The following is a 19,720-nucleotide window of genomic DNA, read 5'->3' as shown; positions in this document are numbered from 1 at the left end:
TGGGTTCGTGCATAGTGTGTGTGTGTATGTGTGTATAGTTGACGTGCCGTGTTCATCATGTCGCATTACATCACAGTGGTGGTGGTGTTATCTTTCCCCAGCAGAGTTCACTGAAGTTTCCTGAGAAATCCAAACATTCTCGCTAAGCCTATCACAACTCGCGCTACAGCACCAGCACCAGCAGCACCTCTCCTCATCTCCTCACTCACACCAGCGCGGTCAGCGTCTCCATCAAGCGACCTGCTCTTCATCGTTTTTCATGTTTACTGACATGAACTAACCTCTACGCGATATCCATGACAGCGGTTTCTTCATTCCTGGATTAAAGCACCATGTAGCGGAGACCATGTACTCCGTCGGTGTACAGTAATGCGCGGTTTCTGTCCCAAGAAGACGAACGAGATTAGCTGTCTGTCGTTGCTATGGAGAGCCTGCGCCTACGGGGCCGGGCCGGGTAGGCCCGAGCAGCGACTGCGTGCTGGAGTTGTGTCTGAGACCGCAGGAGGGAACACCGAGAGCGGATTACTACACAGAAAGGGTGCTTTATCTCATTAAACAACCGCTAGCTCACAGCTCTCGATCCGTGCGTGTTTATTTATCCATAACCTAGCAACAGGGCTTAAGGAACGAGCAAAGATTCGGACCATTGAACATTTACCAGGTTTTTTTTTTTAAATAAAACATTTACAAGTTACCAGAATCGGGAACCTTTCGGCTAGCTAGCTGGTTAGCTTGGTGGCTAATCGGTGGCTTTGCTTCGTTATGCTTCCTAAATATGTGACGGTCATTTCAAACTGACGTTGAGGGAAAAAACAAAACAATTATAAAATTTGACTACCTGAGGGGTTCAGTAGCTATGAGAATAAACACATAACGCTTCAGTTCATTTCAACTGTATTTTTAGTATTTCGCTAGGACACTCCCATTCTAATTAGCGTGCTAGCTTTCTTCGCTAAGCTTGGGCGTCGGGTTAGTTATTTAGCTAGCTAATTACGGGTGATTTGCATATATGTGTGTGTGTTCGCCGAAATGAACGTGATGTATAGACAAGGAGGAAAAAAATAAAAACAAGTCGAACACGGACAAACACAACGACTGGTAATGCACAATGGCTTGCTTTCTTTCTTTTTTTTCTTGACGCGGGATTTTATTTTATTTAGCCAGCCGGTTCGCTTAGCTCATGTCGTTTAGCTAGCTGAGATCCCGGTGACAGGGGTACTTAGGAAAAGACATTTATAAAAGACTTTTTAATAGCTTGTAGGTTTAATATTTGAACCGTCCAGGGAGTTAATCCCGTTATCTTATAGTTTTATATAAATATTGGAAGTAAGCAGGCGACTCGTGAGAACAGAGAGCGGTTATTGTTTTGGCTTTTTGTCGTCGCACTGCCCTGGTTGTTTTCTTTCTCTGTGTGTGTGTGTGTTTGTGTGTGTGTGTGTGTTTGTGGCGCTTGTTTTTAGTAGTAGGTTTTTAAATTAGAACACAGACTTCTGTCTGTCTGTCTGTCTGTCTGTCTTTAAAGGCTGCGTGTTTATTGCGAAGGTGTTTGTTCCCCCTGTTACAGAATACTGCACTCGCATTAGAGGAGTAAATGATCAGGACCTATTACACCTCCCCTGAAGTTTCCAGCATGAGGCTTCCCTGAAACTTCTCTATGGTAAGGATACTGCTCTTTTAGCTTCATTACAGAGGAACATTCACTGACCAGGCATAACATTATGACCACCTGCCTAATATTGTGTTGGTCCCCCGTTTGCTGCCAAAATGAACCAGCATTAACTTCTTCAGCAGTTTGAGCAACAGTAGCTCGTCTGTTGGATCGGATCACACGGGTCAGCCTTCTCTCCCCATGTGCATCAGTGAGCCTCGACCATCCATGACCCTGTCTCCGGTTCACCACTGTTCCTTCCTTGGACCACTTTTGATAGATACTGACCACTGCAGACCGGGAACACCCCACAAGAGCTGCAGTTTTGGAGATGCTCTGATCCAGTGGTCTAGCCATCACAATTCGGCCCTTTTGGTCAAACTCGCTCAAATCCTTACACTTGTCCATTTTTCCTGCTTCTAACATCAACTTTGAGGACAAAATGTTGACTTTCTGCCTAATATATCCCACCCACTAACAGGTGCCATGATGAGGAGATCATCAGTCTTATTCACTTCAGTGGTCATAATGTTATGCCTGATTGGTGTATACACCCTGGTTCCCATTGTTGTTCATCTTTTAGTAGACGACAGTGCAGTCTGGTCATCCTCACAGTTTTCACATATCCTTATTGATTAAAATTAGATGCTTTGGTTGCCTCGAATTCAGGAGTAAATACTGACTGATGTTCTATACGTCTCTGAGGATAGTGTGCCTTTTGCTTATCACACTTAGGAGATAGACTTGTTTGCCAGACTAATTGGCTGATGTCATTAGAGAGGGGGGAAAAAAGAAAAACCAAACAAGTCTCCATCTTTTCTGTTTGAAGTGCCAAATATTCTTGGCTCCATGCTGAGAAGCAATATCTTCCGTATCACCGCGTGTTACATTCTTTTAATTGCGAAGTGAGTCAGATGGCACCGTCTTCCTGTAAGCTGTTGGATGACACATTGTTTTGTTATTGAGACAGCACTCTGTGAGGTGTCCACTAAGACCAGGACTAGGAAGTGATGACTCAGTAGGCTTTTGCTGCTGTTTTTCAATATGCCCTTGTTCCACCCTGTTTTCTTTAAGTAGTGAGTTGCATAATCCTAAATTCTCAGGACAGCTTGAGATGTCTGTATGAACCTGATGGTTCAAGGATAATTTCTTAAGTGTTTGTCTCTGATCTTGGATTGTGGTTTGGTCATGTTAAAAAATTTTAGGCTTGAGCATGCTACAAAGGATGACTTCTGGCAACTAGTATGGAATGAAGCAGCCTACTATGATCCATGTTAGATGTAGGCTACATTAGATGGTTCTTAGTGCTCTGGTTTGATGATCAGAAGGTCAGGGTTCAAGCCCCAGCACTGACAAGCTGCCACTGTTAGGCACTTGGGCAAATCCCTTGACCCTCTGCTCTAGGAGCGCTGTATAACAATTACCCCTGCAACCTGACCCCAGTTTCCTAAGCTAGAATATACAAAGAAAACTATTACAATGTAACGTGTGGCAATAATAAGGGCTGCTTTTCTTCAGTGAAATTCTGTGGAAGTGTCAGGTTTGTTTGCTGATTAGTGATGGTTGGGTTTCAGACAGGATGTTGTTAGGCTGCGGGTGTGGTTTACATTCAGAACTTGCTGTTTTTGGTCTGGACGGGTCAGGCTGCAGTTCTTGGGCTTCTTGTTTAGAACTAGATTTTTTTTTTTTTGAAAGATTCTGGACTGTTTTTTTTCCATGCATAAGGCAGCTAAAAATAAATTGATTCATTTTTCATTTAAAAAGATTTTTTTCTTCCTATTTATTTGTCTTTCTTTCTTTCTTTCTTTCTTTCTTTCTTTCTTTCTTTCTTTCTTTCTTCATTCACTAATTTCTTTCTTTCTTTCTTTCTTTCTTTCTTTCTTTCTTTCTTTCTTTCTTTCTTTCTTTCTTTCTTTCTTTCTTTCTTTCTTTCTTTCTTATTATTATTATGTTTTTAAATGTCTTTCTTTGTAGAATAGGCTTTGGAAAATTGAGATATGCATAAATAGTAACTGTGGTGTCCATAGATAACACAAACCATGGTGCTTTTAAAGATTATTATAAAATAAAAATATCTTGGTGAGCCTCACTTTCTCGACAGTATAAATAGGAACCATGTTGCTTATGCCATCACCACTGGGAAGTCAAAATGGTATATTCTTCTCGAATCCTAGTTCCTTCCCTGTTTACAGAGTGACATCAGATCAGGCCACACACAGCATCAGAAACAAAGTAAAGCCCTATATACAGGTATTAGCGTTAGATTAATCAATTTACAAGCATATTTATTTGCTAAATCTAAAACATTGCATATACAGTTTGATCTTTGAGAAAAAATAATGTACATAATTCATGTAATTTAGCTGCCTAGTTATTTAATAACATGAACACAATGTTCAGAAGTCAAAAAAGTGATATTTTTACCTTATTTTCCTCTTGGTGGTTAAGAAGCCCGTGCTTTTCTTTGGTGTATATATGAACATGTATAATATGGGTTAGAACGCAATGGTCTTAGATCATTAATTTGGTTCGTTATGGTGTAATAGTTTTTTTTTTTGAGTAGACATAGTGGATGTGAATATTAAACATGAGCTTATTTGACTATCATTTATCGTGTTTTCCTGTGATTAAATACTCTGCCTCTGGCATCTAGGGCACAGTTTCCTCTTGCCTAGTTTGTATTTTATGATGTACCTTTTCTTTCTTTATGTCCCTGATGTTTATTTTGCACTCCGAAATGAAACTCCCTGTTGGAAAATATGATCTTTTTCTGCAAGTCAGCAGAGACCTTTATGTTTTATAATGTTGTAAATATACCTAGTTACTGAAGACGCATAAACGTGCAATTGTTTTCTCTCCTCAGGGGATAAAGACGTTGAATAATTTAAAGTGTATTCATTGAGATTGGACAATTGTGAGATCTAGAGAACATGCCTCCACGGCCATCGTCCGGAGAATTATGGGGCATCCATCTGATGCCCCCCAGGATTTTGGTGGACTGTCTACTGCCCAATGGCATGATCCTGACCCTGGAGTGCCTCCGTGAGGCCACACTTGTCACCATCAAACATGAACTGTTTAAGGAAGCACGAAAGTTCCCGCTCCATCACTTGTTGCAAGAGGAAGCCTCATACATCTTCGTCAGCGTAACGCAGGAAGCCGAGCGGGAAGAGTTTTATGACGAGACCAGAAGACTCTGTGATCTCAGGCTCTTCCAGCCTTTCTTAAAAGTCATCGAACCTGTAGGCAACAGAGAGGAGAAAATTCTCAACCGGGAAATCGGTAGGAACTCTTTTTTTTCCTTCTTCTTCTTCCTTCTCGGTAATACTACAGGGATTTCAATCTTAAGAATAAAAATGTTGAGCTGTCTGCTGCTTAATTATAGCACAGATACGGTGCACACTGTAAGATATTGGGTAGTGTGAATTTTCATCTAGTCTCTCAAGCCTGATTATTTGCTAAAAAGATATGTATGATTTGTCAGTAAAAGTGGTTAAGAACTGCCTGCTTTCCCATAAAAAGGCAATTTCATGTCAGACATGACCCACTGACGTTCAGCTGGTCAGCAAATATGAAAAATGCTTTGATAATGTCTAAAGATGGTGTTCTGTACATTTTGTGTACAAAACAATCTGAGCTGAGCCGGAGAAGAATTTACAATGAAATTTTTCTCTCCTTCTCTGCAGTAACACACCATATACAAACAGTGTAAAGATTTCAAATACAAACATAAGATTTCCATCTATAAAGATATAAAGTAGTACATGTGTTATCTCTGATTATTTTTTTTATTTTTATTTTTTTTTTGTAAAAGGGAAAGGAAGAATGCTAAGGGTGTTCTCATACAACATTACTATATTGGACATAGTTCACAGACACAGTCTCTATTGCCCACTCGTTTCATATTATCCTTCGCTCGGCTTAGATACTAACCAACCTGTATTGAAATGTTCTTGAATGTTGTTCTGTCTTTCAGGTTTTGCCATTGGAATGCCTGTATGCGAATTCGATCTAGTGAAGGATCCCGAAGTGCAGGACTTCAGGCGAAATATACTTAATGTCTGCAAAGACTCAGTAGAACTCAGAGACTCAAACGGGCCGCACAGTCGAGCATTATATGTTTACCCTCCCAACGTGGAGTCTTCACCAGAGCTTCCAAAGCACATTTTTGGCAAATTAGACAAAGGTAGGAGGCATGAGTGCTACCCATATTCCTCGGTTTGATGTTGTATTTATTTATTTATTTTTTTTTTCCTTTTCAAACTCAAATTGAGTAAACAGCCTGTTTTCTATTATAAAGAATGTGATTTTTTTTTTTAAGTCTGGTATTGATGCACAAGGATGCATACACAACAAATTTCATGTATTTAGCATTTTTCAGCCTAATCTACAATATATTGGTAAAAGTTTTGGGACGTCTGCCTTTCCATGCACATGAATGTAATATGGAGTTGTCCCGCCCTTTGCAGCTATAACAGCTTCAACTCTTCTGGGAAGGCTTTCCACAAGGTTTAGGAGTGTGTTTATGGGTGTTTTTGACCATTCCTCTAGAAGCACATTTGTGAGGTCAGGCACTGATGTTGGACGAGAAGGTCTGGCTCACAGTGTCCACTCTAATTCATCCCAAAGGTGTTCTATGGGGTTGAGGTCAGGATTCTGTGCAGGACAGTCAAGTTCCTCCACACCAAACTCACTCATCCATGTCTTTATGGACCTTGCTTTGGTCACTGGTGTGCAGTCATGTTGGAACAGGAAGGGGTCATCCCCAAACTGTTCACACAAAGAGCATGAAATTGTCCAAAATGTCTTGGTATGAAGCTGAAGCATTAAGAGTTCCTTTCACTGGAACTAAGGGGCCGAGTCCAACCCCTGAATTCAATGATTTGGAAGTATAGTGTATATCCACACCATCTGTGATAACCTTGAACATTTTCCCCAGTAACTTGTGCACGAAGCTTTTTTTTTATATTTCTCTTTGTAGAGTGGCTTACATTGTCCATCATCGTAGGGTAGTGGAGTTGTGGTATTTAACAGAAAATGACACCAAATGCAGAAGTGTTCGAGACATTACCTTTTAAAGTGGCTGGAGGGTTGCTGATGGTTATTTTCATTTTTCAATGGATAGTTCAGAAATATTCGAATTTTGATGTGTGCTTGTAGTTTTAAAGAAATTGGGAGAACAAAATGTCTTTACAGTGAGCATAGCCAATATTTTGAGCAAGTGCATGCAATGAAGCAACAAGTTAAGAAATGTTCAAATGTATAAATAAAATTACAGTTGATCTTTTTCTTTTTCTAATATAATAATAGTGCATTGTGTTTCCTGGTTGAAAACTGCTTTGTTTAACATGAGTACACTATTCCATTCACTTCTAAACATTATTCCTCCCAATAAAACTAATTAAATGATAAAAGCTGCTTGCCAGTCATACGTTAAATACACCGATCAGGTATAACACTGTGAGCAGTGAGAGGTGAAGTGAATGAGACTGATGATCTCCTCATCATGGCACCTGTTAGTGGTTGGGATATATTAGACAGCAAGTCAACATTTTCTCCTCAAAGTTGATGTTAGAAGCAGGAAAAATGGACAAGTGTAAGGATTTGAGCGAGTTTGACCAAAAGGGCCAAATTGTGATGGCTAGACCACTGGATCAGAGCATCTCCAAAACTGCAGCTCTTGTGGGGTGTTCCCGGTCTGCAGTGGTCAGTATCTATCAAAAGTGGTCCAAGGAAGGAACGGTGGTGTACCGGGCAATGTTCTGCTGGGAAACCTTGGGTCCTGCCATCCTTGTGGATGGGAACAGTATTTCCTGGCCTCTTTTATCAGGATAATGCACCGTGCATTAGGTGTTGACTCCGCCTCCAAATTCCTCAGATCTCAATCCAATCCAGCATCTGTGGGATGTGCTGGACAAACAAGCCAGTTCCATGGAAGTCCCACCTCACAACTTACAGGACTTAAAGGATCTGCTGCTAACATCTTGGTGCCAGATACCACAGCACACCTTCAGGGATCTAGTGGAGTCCATGCCTTGACGGGTCAGGGCTGTTCTGGCAGCACAAGGGGGACCAACAAAATATTAGGCAGGTGGTCATAATGTAATGCCTGATCAGTGTACATACCAGTGTTAGTTATTTATTCTGACTCCATTTATTACATCACACACAATGTGAGTTAGCTTAAAATGATAATACATAGCATTAAATACCCTGCATGAAAATTGTGGGTGGAGAAGCGTTAACAATGCTAATGTCATGAGGTGGGGAATGCTTTCTTCCTTGGCTGATGAAGCTTTCATATACATCAGCACTAATGTTCCCTTTTACCATGACTTAATGTATTAACTAGCATCCTTGTTGGCTAGGTAGCATGCTCAGAAAGAAAAAACTGGTAAGCGGAAGTTGGACACGCATATAGAAATGGGGAAATTGTTGGTTTGTCAATTATGTATCACGCATTTTCAGTTCATTGGAAATAAATAATTCAGCAATCAGTCCTGGATTTTCATTATGACTGAGTTGATTTAAGGGACTAAACATTCATTGAGTACATTAAAGGTCTGATCATCTCAAACATCTCTTTTTTTTTTTTCTTTTTTTTTTTTAAAATCCAGGTCAGATTATCGTGGTCATCTGGGTTATTGTCTCGCCCAACAATGACAAGCAGAAGTATACATTGAAGATCAACCACGACTGTGTCCCCGAGCAGGTGATAGCAGAAGCCATCAGGAAAAAAACCCGCAGTATGCTGTTGTCAGCTGAGCAGCTGAAGATGTGTGTGCAGGAATACCAGGGCAAGTACATCCTCAAAGTGTGTGGCTGTGACGAGTACCTGCTGGAAAAGTACCCCATCAGTCAGTATAAGGTACAACATTCTGAACTGCTACACAATTCCCACAAACGCACTCCTCTCTACTGCTACAAAATGAGCATAATTAGCATTTTACTGTAATCACTAGCTTCTTTACCATCACTTACACACAAAAGCACAATACCGTTTTTCTCAGTTTAGCTTTTTGAAATTCTTTCTCTTCCTCTTATCCTCTGCCGCTTGGTAGAGGTGATGTCAGTTCTGCCGGAGTCCCAGTTAGCAGAATTAGCCACCACAATACATCAGCTTCCTCTTTCTTCTGAGATCATGAGTAATTTTTACATGAATAATTTTAGTATGGAAATAGAGCGAGACTTTTTTTTTTATAACATTGTTACCATTGTCTCTATTATTAGTGATAGTGTAAGGCCATTCTTTCTGCTTTGAGTCAGTGTATATTTCTTTTATTTATTTGTTTGTTTTCCACAATAGTAACAACCATGCAGTTGTGTTGGTTGAAATGGTCTCCTTGGCAGAAAAGGGTTTTTTTCACCAAATCTGTATCAAATTTGTAAACATCTAGATCAAGCAATGGAAAACTATACCCTGTAGCATGTTTATCAGTTGGACAAGAAAATGATTGGTCACTTCCACCGTTTGTTGTCATTTAATAATTCATTAACTACATTATTTCTACCACTAGATGGCAGGCAAACACAGTCTTTTGGAGATATTTCTCTCTGATACTGTTCAAGCACCAGTGTGTAGTTTAATTTGGAGCTACATCTTAAATTGTATGTAAGGTGGTGCAGTGGTGGAGAATGTAATATCTGCTCCTATTCAAATATTCTAATCAAAGCAGTATAGTCAGTTATTGATCTAAGAAGCTAACTCAGGGTTAGGAGACCATCCCAGGGCGATGAGTAAGAATATATGAGTTGAGATGGCTCCAGTGTTTGGAAATTATTTTTTTTCTTTCCCTCCGTTTCTCTCAGTATGTGAGGAGTTGCATTATGCTGGGCCGAATGCCAAACCTAATGCTGATGTCCAAAGATAGCTTATACTCTCAGCTGCCCATGGACACATTCACCATGCCCTCGTACTCGCGCCGCATCTCCACGGCCACACCGTACATGAACGGGGAAGCCTCCAGCAAATCCTTGTGGACCATCACCAGCAACCTAAGAATACGTGTACTCTGTGCAACATACGTCAATGTAAACATCCGGGACATTGATAAGGTGCTTACCTTAAAAATCTCATTAAAGATAGTAATTAAAATTAAACTAAGATTAAAATAAGTAGAGTAGAACATTGCAGTTGTTATGTATTATTATAAGTATTGTGTTCTTTGTATGTTTAAGGCATGCAATTATTTGTATTCTGTTTTCTGTAGATTTATGTCCGTACAGGGATCTACCATGGAGGAGAACAGTTATGTGACAATGTCAACACACAGCGTGTGCCCTGTTCAAACCCAAGGTATTGCACAAATAAACTGTTATTGCATACTATTGAGAGAAACCAAAACAGGAACATTATTTGGTATTATATAATGCATGTTTTATTAAATATCTCTCTCTACTGTTCTTATAGGTGGAATGAGTGGCTTATGTATGACATGTACATTCATGACATTCCTCGAGCTGCTCGTCTTTGTCTGTCCATCTGCTCTGTCAAGGGGAGGAAGGGAGCAAAAGAGGTGACAACACAGTCCATGTCAATACCTTTTTTTTTTAGTTAAGAGCCAGAAAAGACAGAGTGCTTTTAATATGAATTAAGCTGTTTATTAAAGCTAAATCATCTGTAATTCAGGAGAACACCCAGAATTTTTAGCTTTTGTGACAGAAGCTGGAATGACCTTAAACTACCAAGCTGATTGTATTGTATTTTCGTTATTTTTTATGTCACTATGACAATATGGTAAAGTTTAATTAAATGGTAATTTGTTTCTTTCTCGTTAAGTTGTGGCTTTTTCATCCTGTCTCAGGAACACTGTCCACTGGCTTGGGGAAATGTAAACCTCTTTGACTACACACATACACTGGTCTCTGGGAAAATGGCACTGAACCTGTGGCCGGTGCCACATGGCCTAGAGGATCTGCTAAACCCCATTGGCGTCACAGGCTCCAACCCCAACAAGGTGTCGTTACATTGCAGCCATATTTGAGACAGGGATTGGGGTCATAAGCAATCTGGTACTACGTAATGATTAGACATGGTCATTGCTTACATATTTTGAACTATTAGATGAAATCTAAGCTATTTGTTTTTGCCCTTAACATTTAATACACTGTATTACCCCTCCAAATCATTTAAATCAGGGGTTGGACTCGGCCCCTTAGTTCCAGTGAAAGGAACTCTTGATGCTTCAGCTTCATACCAAGACATTTTGGACAAGCTCCATAAAGACATGGATGAGTGTTTTTGGTGTGGAGGAACTTGACTGGCCTGCACCTCAACCCCATAGAACACCTTTGGGAGGAATTAGAGTGGAGACTGTGAGCCAGACCAAAACTGGGACGTCTGCCTTTACCTGCACATGAACGTAATATGGAGTTGTCTCGCCCTTTCCAGCTATAACAGCTTCAATTTCTCCAAGAAGCACATTTGTGAGGTCAGGCACTGATGTTGGACGAGAAGGTCCGTCTTGCAGTCTCCGCTCTAATTCATCCCAAAGGTGTTCTATGGGGTTGAGGTCAGGACTCTGTGCAGGCCAGTCAAGTTCCTCCACACCAAACTCACTCATCCATGTCTTTATGGACCTTGCTTTGGTCACTGGTGTGCAGTCATGTTGGAACAGGAAGGGGTCATCCCCAAACTGTTCCCACAAAGTTGGGAGCATGAAATTGTCTAAAATGTCTTGGTATGAAGCTGAAGCATTAAGAGTTCCTTTCACTGGAACTAAGGGGCCGAGTGCAACCCCTGAAAAACAACACCTGAATTGAATGATTTTAAGAGGGGTGTCCCAAAACTTTTGGCAATGTAGTGTATGTTTTCAGTATTGATTAAATGCATTTTCCCTGCTGCGTTGACTAGGAAACCCCATGTCTCGAGTTAGAATTTGACTACTTCAGCTGTCCTGTGAAGTTCCCTGACAAAGCCACAATAGAGGATCATGCTATTAAAATGCTGTCCAGGGAAACGGGATATAATTACTTTCAATCTGGACAGGTGAGCTTCCAAACAAGCATTCTACTTAATTCTAGCAGCATATTTATTTATTTTTATCTTCAAAATATTTCATTCTCATTTTCTTTTGCCTTTTGTATCCAACTTTTTTAAAGCATTGTTCCATTCACTAAGGTATACTTATTCGTTGTGAAACTTCTGAAAAGTGTATAGTCTGGTGTAAATAAATAAGATCAGAGGAAGAGAAATATGTGGTACACAAAAAGAAATTTCATTTGATCACATTTATTAAGAATAGTCAAATGGTAATTTCTCATTTCAGTTAGATTTATTGTGTTTAATACTTGATCTAGAATGGGATGCTTTTATAATTGTTTTTCAACAAGGCATTTTTAATACATACAATTATTGATAACCTTTTTTTCTCCGCAGAGCAACAGACAGGTTCGAGACCACCACATAGTGGAGAGTGATCTTGAGCAGCTGCGGCAAATAGCAAACAGAGACCCACTTTCTGAGATCACTGAGCAAGAAAAGGACTTCCTGTGGAGGCACAGGTACTCCCAAATCCTCCACAGCTCTTTTTTTTTTCTTTTTTACAGTACCTTTGTCACATCTTAGTGCTGGTCTCTAAAATGTTATTCACTTGTGTTTTTCAGGCAATACTGTAAAGCTATACCAGAGATTCTTCCTAAGATTCTCCTTGCTGTAAAGTGGAACGCCAGAGATGAAGTCGCACAGGTTGATAAGAAGTTATATTAACATTGTCCTGAATTGATTAGGAAAAGCAATAAATATTTGTAATACATATACAAATAAATATTTGTACTTCCGCCTCCTTCTGGCAACACGTATAGTTCATGTATCACTGATGTGCATCATTTAAACAGGAACAAAATAACTCTAGATTAAATTCACATGTGCTCTGGGGTGTGGCTGTTTTTAAACACAAGGGTTTAACATTGTTATGCAGATACATAATATGCAAATTAGCTCATAATAATTGACCATCAGATTTATGGTTCTGTGTTTGATTTATTAAGAGGTTTGGTTGCATAACAGCTTACTAAAATTGTCCTGAAATGTTTTGAGTAATGTAAATTTGTTCTAAATTACTTTTTGGTGTATTTACATCTGCATTTTAGGTAGTTTAGTCCTGTCTGGGTGTAATCCTCTGTATTGGCTATCATGTATAAGTTCTGTATGATGACAATAACAGACGTTTTCTCACTGACTTCACTGTTTACATTTATAACCTTCAACATCTTATCCTCCTTTCCCTCGGGCAGATGTATTGCCTTCTTAAAGGCTGGCCACAAATAAAACCAGAACAAGCCATGGAGTTACTTGACTGCAACTATCCAGATCCGATGATTCGAGAATTTGCAGTACAGTGCCTTGAGAAATATTTGACCGATGATAAACTCTCACAATACCTTATTCAGTTGGTCCAGGTTAGAGTCTTTTGGATTGTCATAATGTTTATTCCACAAAAGACATTGCACAAATGTTTTTCACGTATATGGCATGTGTGTGTTCATATCTCCTACAGGTTTTGAAGTATGAGCAGTATCTTGATAACCCATTGGTGCGATTTCTGCTGAAGAGGGCCCTGACCAACCAGAGGATTGGACATTTCTTTTTTTGGCATTTGAAGTGAGTAACTCTCATTGCTCCTGAACAGGATGTTGATTATACATGGACATGTTTTTTGGGAAGACTTCTAAGCACAGTTGTGTGTTTATACCACTATAACTGATGATGATTAGCTCTGTGAGGAAATGTCATGTTTACACTGTGTCAAAATATTTACAGTGTCATGTAAATGAAGTCAGAAGAATTTTGCATCTGAAATAACATTGCTTACTCTATTCAAACTCAATTCGGACTGAATGTTCAGCTTGATTCTCATGGTCCAACTTCTCATCGTTAAACAGTTTGATAATGAGCTGATGAAATGGAGCAGACGAATTAAAAGAAAGAGTTGTTCTTCTGCAGCCTTGCAAACTTGTTGAATGCCTGTGACAGTTGTGCCTTGGGTGATTTACAGTAATTATGATTTGTTCTAATTTAACGGCAGGCTATTTATTTTTCTTGCTTTAGCAATATCACAAACGTAAATAATAGAACTAACTAACTGCACTGTATATGTCGCAGGTCAGAGATGCACAACAAGACAGTGAGTCAGCGTTTTGGTCTGCTGCTGGAGTCATACTGCCGAGCCTGCGGTATGTATCTGAAGCACTTGAGCAGACAGGTGGAAGCCATGGAGAAACTCATCAACCTCACAGACATACTCAAGCAGGAGAAGAAGGATGAGACTCAGAAGGTAGAGCATTTTCTCTCATTTAGAATTATGCAGTTTTCTCATCTGTGTGTGTTATGGACTTTCATCTAGCCTCCCTCTTTTTTGATGAATCTTTTAGGTGCAGATGAAGTTTCTGGTGGAGCAGATGAGGAGGCCGGATTATATGGATGCCCTTCAAAACTTTACCTCTCCATTGAATCCAGCCCACCAGCTAGGCAACCTGCGGTGAGCCAGTTAATCACCAGCATTTTCAGGATACGTTGATGTACCACAAAACCTAACATTTTACTGTTATATTTTATTTTTTCTGTTAGGCTTGAAGAATGCAGAATAATGTCATCAGCCAAGAGGCCGTTGTGGCTTAATTGGGAAAACCCTGATATCATGTCAGAGCTTCTCTTCCAGAACAATGAGATCATCTTTAAGAATGGGGATGGTCAGTCACCCTTTTTTTTTTTTTTTAATGAAAACGTTTTCTATAAATATATCTGGAGTGTGAGCTTTAAACATAAACTCCTTTATAGACCTGAGGCAAGATATGCTGACACTGCAAATCATTAAAATAATGGAGAACATCTGGCAGAACCAGGGGTTAGACCTCAGGTACTTTTATTTCCTAATTGATCTATTGTTCATCTGCTTTCAAAGGTCACTCAGATGACTGACCATTTGTGTTCTTGTAATTTTTCTTTACAGAATGCTTCCTTATGGCTGCCTGTCCATTGGAGACTGTGTGGGCCTTATTGAAGTTGTGAGGAGTTCTCATACCATCATGCAAATCCAGTGTAAAGGTGGTCTCAAAGGAGCATTGCAGTTTAATAGCTCCACCCTGCACCAGTGGCTGAAGGACAAGAACAAGGGCGAGATGTGAGCTTTTGCAATGACACTAAGCACATTTATTTTTAGTAATGCATAGTTAAATGTATTTGTTGTGTTTGTTTATTTATTTTAACACATGTTACTGTAGGTATGACTTGGCCATTGACCTGTTCACTCGATCCTGTGCTGGTTATTGCGTAGCCACTTTTATTCTGGGCATTGGTGACCGACACAACAGTAACATCATGGTAAAGGAAGATGGACAGGTATGCGTCTAGACTATTCTGCTTACGTATCATTCTGCTTATGCATGGGTTATTAATAGCCTCTGTGTTATCTAGCTGTTTCACATAGATTTTGGTCACTTCCTGGATCATAAAAAGAAGAAGTTTGGCTACAAGAGAGAGCGAGTACCATTTGTCTTAACTCAAGACTTCTTGATTGTGATTAGCAAGGGAGGAACACAAGAATGCACTAAAACAAGGGAGTTTGAAAGGTATGTTTGTAAGGTTCACATTTTTGGAGCCGTCTCTTGCAGTTGTACTAGTTTGACTAACAGACACCCCTTTTTCCCAAATGGCTTTCCCCAACCTGACAATAGATTAAAGTCCAGGAACCTGCCAAAATTCTTGCTTGTCTCCTAGATTCCTGGTGTTCCTTTCATTTATAGCTTGCAGAATAAATTATGCTTAAAATAACTTTTTGTTGGAGAAAAGCAGATTGCTGAAGGCCCCATATTTCTTATGTCCTTCCTTATGATTGAATATTTAAGGCTAATATAGAATGTTTTGATCTAATTCAACCACAATCATTTCAAATCTAATCCCAATAACAAAAGTTATGTTAAAAATGAAAGATTAAAATAGTATAATGTTTCCTGTCTTTGCATCAGTTAAAATTGGTATTTAATGGTCATGCTTTTAAATTTTTCTTCATTTTTATTTAATGAATTAGGGATGAGATTCCTTCTAAGCTGTGTGGATGTTTATCCATGCTTTCCCTTGTACAAAGACTGAATTGAATGCGATGGTTCTTGCCCCTCTGCAGGTTTCAGGAGATGTGCTACAAGGCATACCTGGCTATCCGACAGCATGCCAACCTCTTTATCAACCTGTTCTCAATGATGCTGGGCTCCGGCATGCCAGAGTTGCAATCGTTTGATGACATTGCCTACATCCGCAAAACTCTGGCACTAGATAAGACTGAGCAGGAGGCTCTGGACTACTTCATGAAGCAGATGAACGATGCTCACCATGGTGGATGGACCACAAAGATGGACTGGATCTTCCACACCATTCGACACCACGCCCAGAACTGATCTGGAGCCCATGTGAACTAAGACAGGACCCCTTGCCCGGAACCTACTGGCATATCTTTGCTAGTAGAAACATGGCAACCAGACCTCAAAGTTGGGTAAAATGTGCCCCCAACTGACCTTCAGAGCACTAAACAATCCAAAATATTTTTCTTCTGTTTCAATCTCCTTTCTGGCATCCATACAGAAGAATACTAACCCTAACCTTTGTCCAGAATGGTTGTACATTGTTGCCTGTAGTTTTGTACTGATGTCCTTTTTTTTTTGTTTTTTGGTTTGTTCTTGCTGCTCTTTTCCTGGAGAGACCATGGTTATTTGACTTTATTTTATTTCAGATTTTCTTTTGAGAAAAAATAACAGGAAGCGTTCTTTATTTTTTAGAGCGCTCTGGATTACTCATGTCTTCCTCCAAGTACAAATGCCTTTAAATATGCATGAAACCTCTGAGGAACTCGTAGATTAAACAGGGTAGAAATTTTGGTTGTTCGGTCTGCGTCCTGAAGGATGGTTTCTGTAGCAAATGCAGAGAATTTGGCATTTCCCATAGTCTTGCAGAAATACTTGGCTCTTGGAAACTATTGCCCTTGATCACTACGAAGGTTATGTTTCTCCACCTCCTTCACCACCATAGAATAATGCTGAGATAAAGTACGTTTGGAGTTTGGACAGAAGGTGTAATAATTTTTTGTCCTAATTATGAATTTAAATGAGGAATGTTTCATCTTGTCACACACAAGCTTAAGCAATCCAACACTAACTAAACAGATTTGTTGTGCAATCGGTCCAAAGGCTACACAGTGGCTCTCGCTGGCCATGCGGTTTCATTGCTCTGTCATGATTATAAAGAACCATAATGTGACTCAACATAGGAAAAAGCAAACCTATCCTCCTCAGTGTGACAATTATGTAGAATTTCCTTTCACATACCTTTCCCCCCCCCCAGACCAGCACAGGTGAAGATATGTGACTGAGGTGAAGCCTTAATGGAACTTGATGCTTTGTGGCTGAATGCATAACCCTCCTCATGCGTACTGCATGCAGCAGTAGAGGCTAACCAGGTGCTTAGTATAACTGGTTTTGTGAACACTTTACTTTCAGAAGAGTTGCTCTATTTTCCACTAGCATTAACCAGACAGGTTCATTTATTGTCTGCACTTGTCCTCACTTTCATTGTGTTACACAGCTATATGGTTCTGTAAGAAATGAAGAATGGTGCTAAATAGATTCCACTGTATAGAAAGGGAATAAACTCTGGACGAAATGGATGTTTAATGCTCAAGTGGCTTTGATCGCTGAGAATGGTTCAGCCGCTAACGTTCGCTCTACCATTTACACTATAATTACACTCTACGGTAGTACATGTCTGTATTGTATATAATCTTCAACATGCTGTTCGATGCTTCTTATCTCTCCTCATTATGGATTTTATGGAGTACGCTGCAGTTTAATCAGGGGTAGGGTGGGGGTACTTTATGATGTAACATTGGCAAATCCCATGCAAAATCTGTCAAAGCGTTTCCCCAGAGCAGCTTCAGCTTTTGTGTAAAATGTCTTGTGTGTGTGTGGGGGGGGGGGGGAATCAGGAGCGGCACTTATTTTGGGGCACATGGCAAGTGCCCTGACATGCATCCGGTTAACAATTAACCATGTGGATTCACGTCCATAACAAAACTGGTTTTGCTTGACAAAATGCTGAGGTTCAACCATTAAAGCTAAACCAATCGGTTTCCATATGAATGATGATATGTATACGTCCACAATAATTTTGCTTTGGCTTTACGTTTGTATTGGAACCACAACGACGACTCCATCACGACCTGTTAATCCGACCTCTGTAGCTGTGGAGAAAGCCTGTTGTGTATTGCATTAATTTTAAGCTGTGAAAATGAGGTGCAATCGTTATATCTGTACGGATTGTATATCTGCTGGCGGGGAGGATAGCTTGTGCTCGAGAATTTGCTCAAAACTACACTACTTAAAAGAAGCTTCAGTATATTTAGCCTTATTTTTTTGTTTTCCTTCCGTTTTTTAATTTTAATTATTTTAAATTCTGTTCATTCAAGCCAAAGTTCTGTCTACGTGTCATGATGTTCACCTACATGATCACCTGAAGCATTAAAAGAGCCGGTCTTTGTTTTTGGACAGCTCAGAGTTGAATGAAGATGGAGTTATCATCAGAAGTCTGAAGGACACTTTTTTTTTTTTTTTTTTTTTGGGTACTGTCACAGAAGTATAATGCTAGCATGAGAAGGTTCTACCCATCAAATTCAAGATTAGGCCACACAATTTTTGCTTTTTTTTTTTTTTTTTTGTTAACTGCAAAGACCACAGTCATGTTTTTATTTCTTCCTACATTCTGTACAATTCTGTTTGTTCAATCTTATACCAACTTGTATTAATACAAAGAAAAGGAAGGCATCTTTATGTTTGTCCTCGATATAATTTATTATACCTATCCTGAAGTGAGATGGCATTGTGGTATTCCAGTTTTCTTATTCATCGATGTGCTGAGTTCAAGGTTTCATTTTTTTTTTTTTTTTTAAAATGTCAATGTGATTCTTATATGCAGTAAAAACTAATGAACAGGTATACAGACATCAACTGATGTATGCAGGTGGCTTTTGTCATTTTTCTTTTCCCCTTTATTTAAAACACCTCCAGTCCTAAAGGACGGTAGTTTCAACTGCATGTCTTTAGAAGCAGCATTACCAATTATACTCCTCTACTGCCTGAAACAGATCAGATGAATTAGCAGTTAGTCCTTATAAGCAGCCTTATGTTAGCCCTCCAGAAGCCATTCAGTGCATGGTTGTAATCATTCGATTTTTGTGTTTCGTCTGTACAGGTTACAGATTCGTTGGGGCTGGACCCATGTAAAAGCCCATTTTAAATTGTTTTGTGATCCTGTTCAAATGCTTTGTATTTTCCTTCTTTTTCACCAACCAAGAAAACTGAGATGCTGGACTCTCAGCATCTTTTATATATGAATTACAAAGGAAAAAAAATATTTCAGTTTGAAATGTACTTGAATATCATCGCTCCAAACCATCTTTGTGTGTTGAGAACAAATCTGTTGTTGTGGTGTAGCACTGAAAGTTCGCTTGCATAGGCAATTTCATACCGATGATGAATGTGAAAATAGTCTGGTTGTAAGAGGCTCTGCTGCAGAAACTCAGACACGAAAGGTTGCCATTTTTAAATCCTAAGAAATAATATTTCACACTATGTAAATTGTGGCAAAAAAAGGAGTTAATTATATAAACTTGTACTGAAAGGAAGGTCAAAACGTTTTGTCTGCTATTCTTAATTCTTATTTTTTGAGTTGTTACATTTCTAGATCGTTCTCCTAAGTATGTTTCCCTACTTATCATTTACATTTATTTTCTCATGTGTAATTTTTTTCGAGAACACTACTTAGTGGGCCAAATAATGTTCCATACAGCCATCCTGCATGAGATTTATGTTCAAAGCCCGATCATTTCTGTTCATTTTATGTAGATATAAAAAAAAAATAAAATAAAAAAAGTGGCCTAAGACTGCACTCTATAGTAACCTTCTATAACTGCTAACAATGACATAGCCTCATTCTCATTTATTTACTGTTTCATCGTGCACCTCAGTTGAAAAGTTGCTTTGTATCCCCCAATATTTTGAGTGTTATGTGACTATGTACAAATAAACATA

At 39.3% G+C, this 19,720-nt stretch overlaps 1 protein-coding gene across 4 annotated transcripts; it reads left to right on the top strand.

Moving 5' to 3' along the window:
• The first annotated feature begins 74 nt into the window (after positions 1 to 74).
• pik3ca (phosphatidylinositol-4,5-bisphosphate 3-kinase, catalytic subunit alpha) lies at positions 75 to 18,641 on the top strand. Of its 4 annotated transcripts, none has more exons than XM_058400657.1 (22): positions 75 to 538; positions 1,565 to 1,657; positions 4,512 to 4,930; positions 5,625 to 5,834; positions 8,266 to 8,516; positions 9,458 to 9,703; positions 9,859 to 9,944; positions 10,059 to 10,164; positions 10,453 to 10,605; positions 11,502 to 11,636; positions 12,027 to 12,151; positions 12,254 to 12,335; positions 12,884 to 13,048; positions 13,147 to 13,250; positions 13,752 to 13,923; positions 14,021 to 14,127; positions 14,217 to 14,338; positions 14,427 to 14,505; positions 14,599 to 14,769; positions 14,870 to 14,987; positions 15,063 to 15,217; positions 15,769 to 18,641. In XM_058400657.1, the coding sequence occupies exons 3-22, from the start codon at positions 4,579 to 4,581 to the stop codon at positions 16,037 to 16,039; spliced, it is 3,210 nt and encodes a 1,069-aa protein (XP_058256640.1). In that variant the 5' UTR covers positions 75 to 538; positions 1,565 to 1,657; positions 4,512 to 4,578; the 3' UTR covers positions 16,040 to 18,641. The 4 variants fall into 4 exon arrangements, with proteins under 4 accessions (XP_058256640.1, XP_058256642.1, XP_058256641.1 ...); XM_058400658.1 differs by lacking the exon at positions 75 to 538 and adding an exon at positions 610 to 1,098; XM_058400659.1 differs by lacking the exons at positions 4,512 to 4,930; positions 5,625 to 5,834 and having other exon boundaries at positions 77 to 538.
• Positions 18,642 to 19,720: the final 1,079 nt, after the last annotated feature.

The sequence above is a fragment of the Hemibagrus wyckioides genome, linkage group LG10 (assembly GCF_019097595.1).
Source record: "Hemibagrus wyckioides isolate EC202008001 linkage group LG10, SWU_Hwy_1.0, whole genome shotgun sequence".
Taxonomy (NCBI): Eukaryota; Metazoa; Chordata; class Actinopteri; order Siluriformes; family Bagridae; genus Hemibagrus; species Hemibagrus wyckioides.
This window is presented reverse-complemented; position numbering and strand designations above follow the sequence as displayed.

Coding starts and splice junctions, on each gene's coding strand:
- pik3ca (XM_058400657.1), top strand. CDS start 4,579: ATGCCTCCACGGCCATCGTCCGGAGAATTATGGGGCATCCATCTGATG. Junction 5,835..8,265: donor TTTTGGCAAATTAGACAAAG/GTAGGAGGCATG, acceptor TTTAAAATCCAG/GTCAGATTATCGTGGTCATC. Junction 9,945..10,058: donor GTGCCCTGTTCAAACCCAAG/GTATTGCACAAA, acceptor CTGTTCTTATAG/GTGGAATGAGTGGCTTATGT.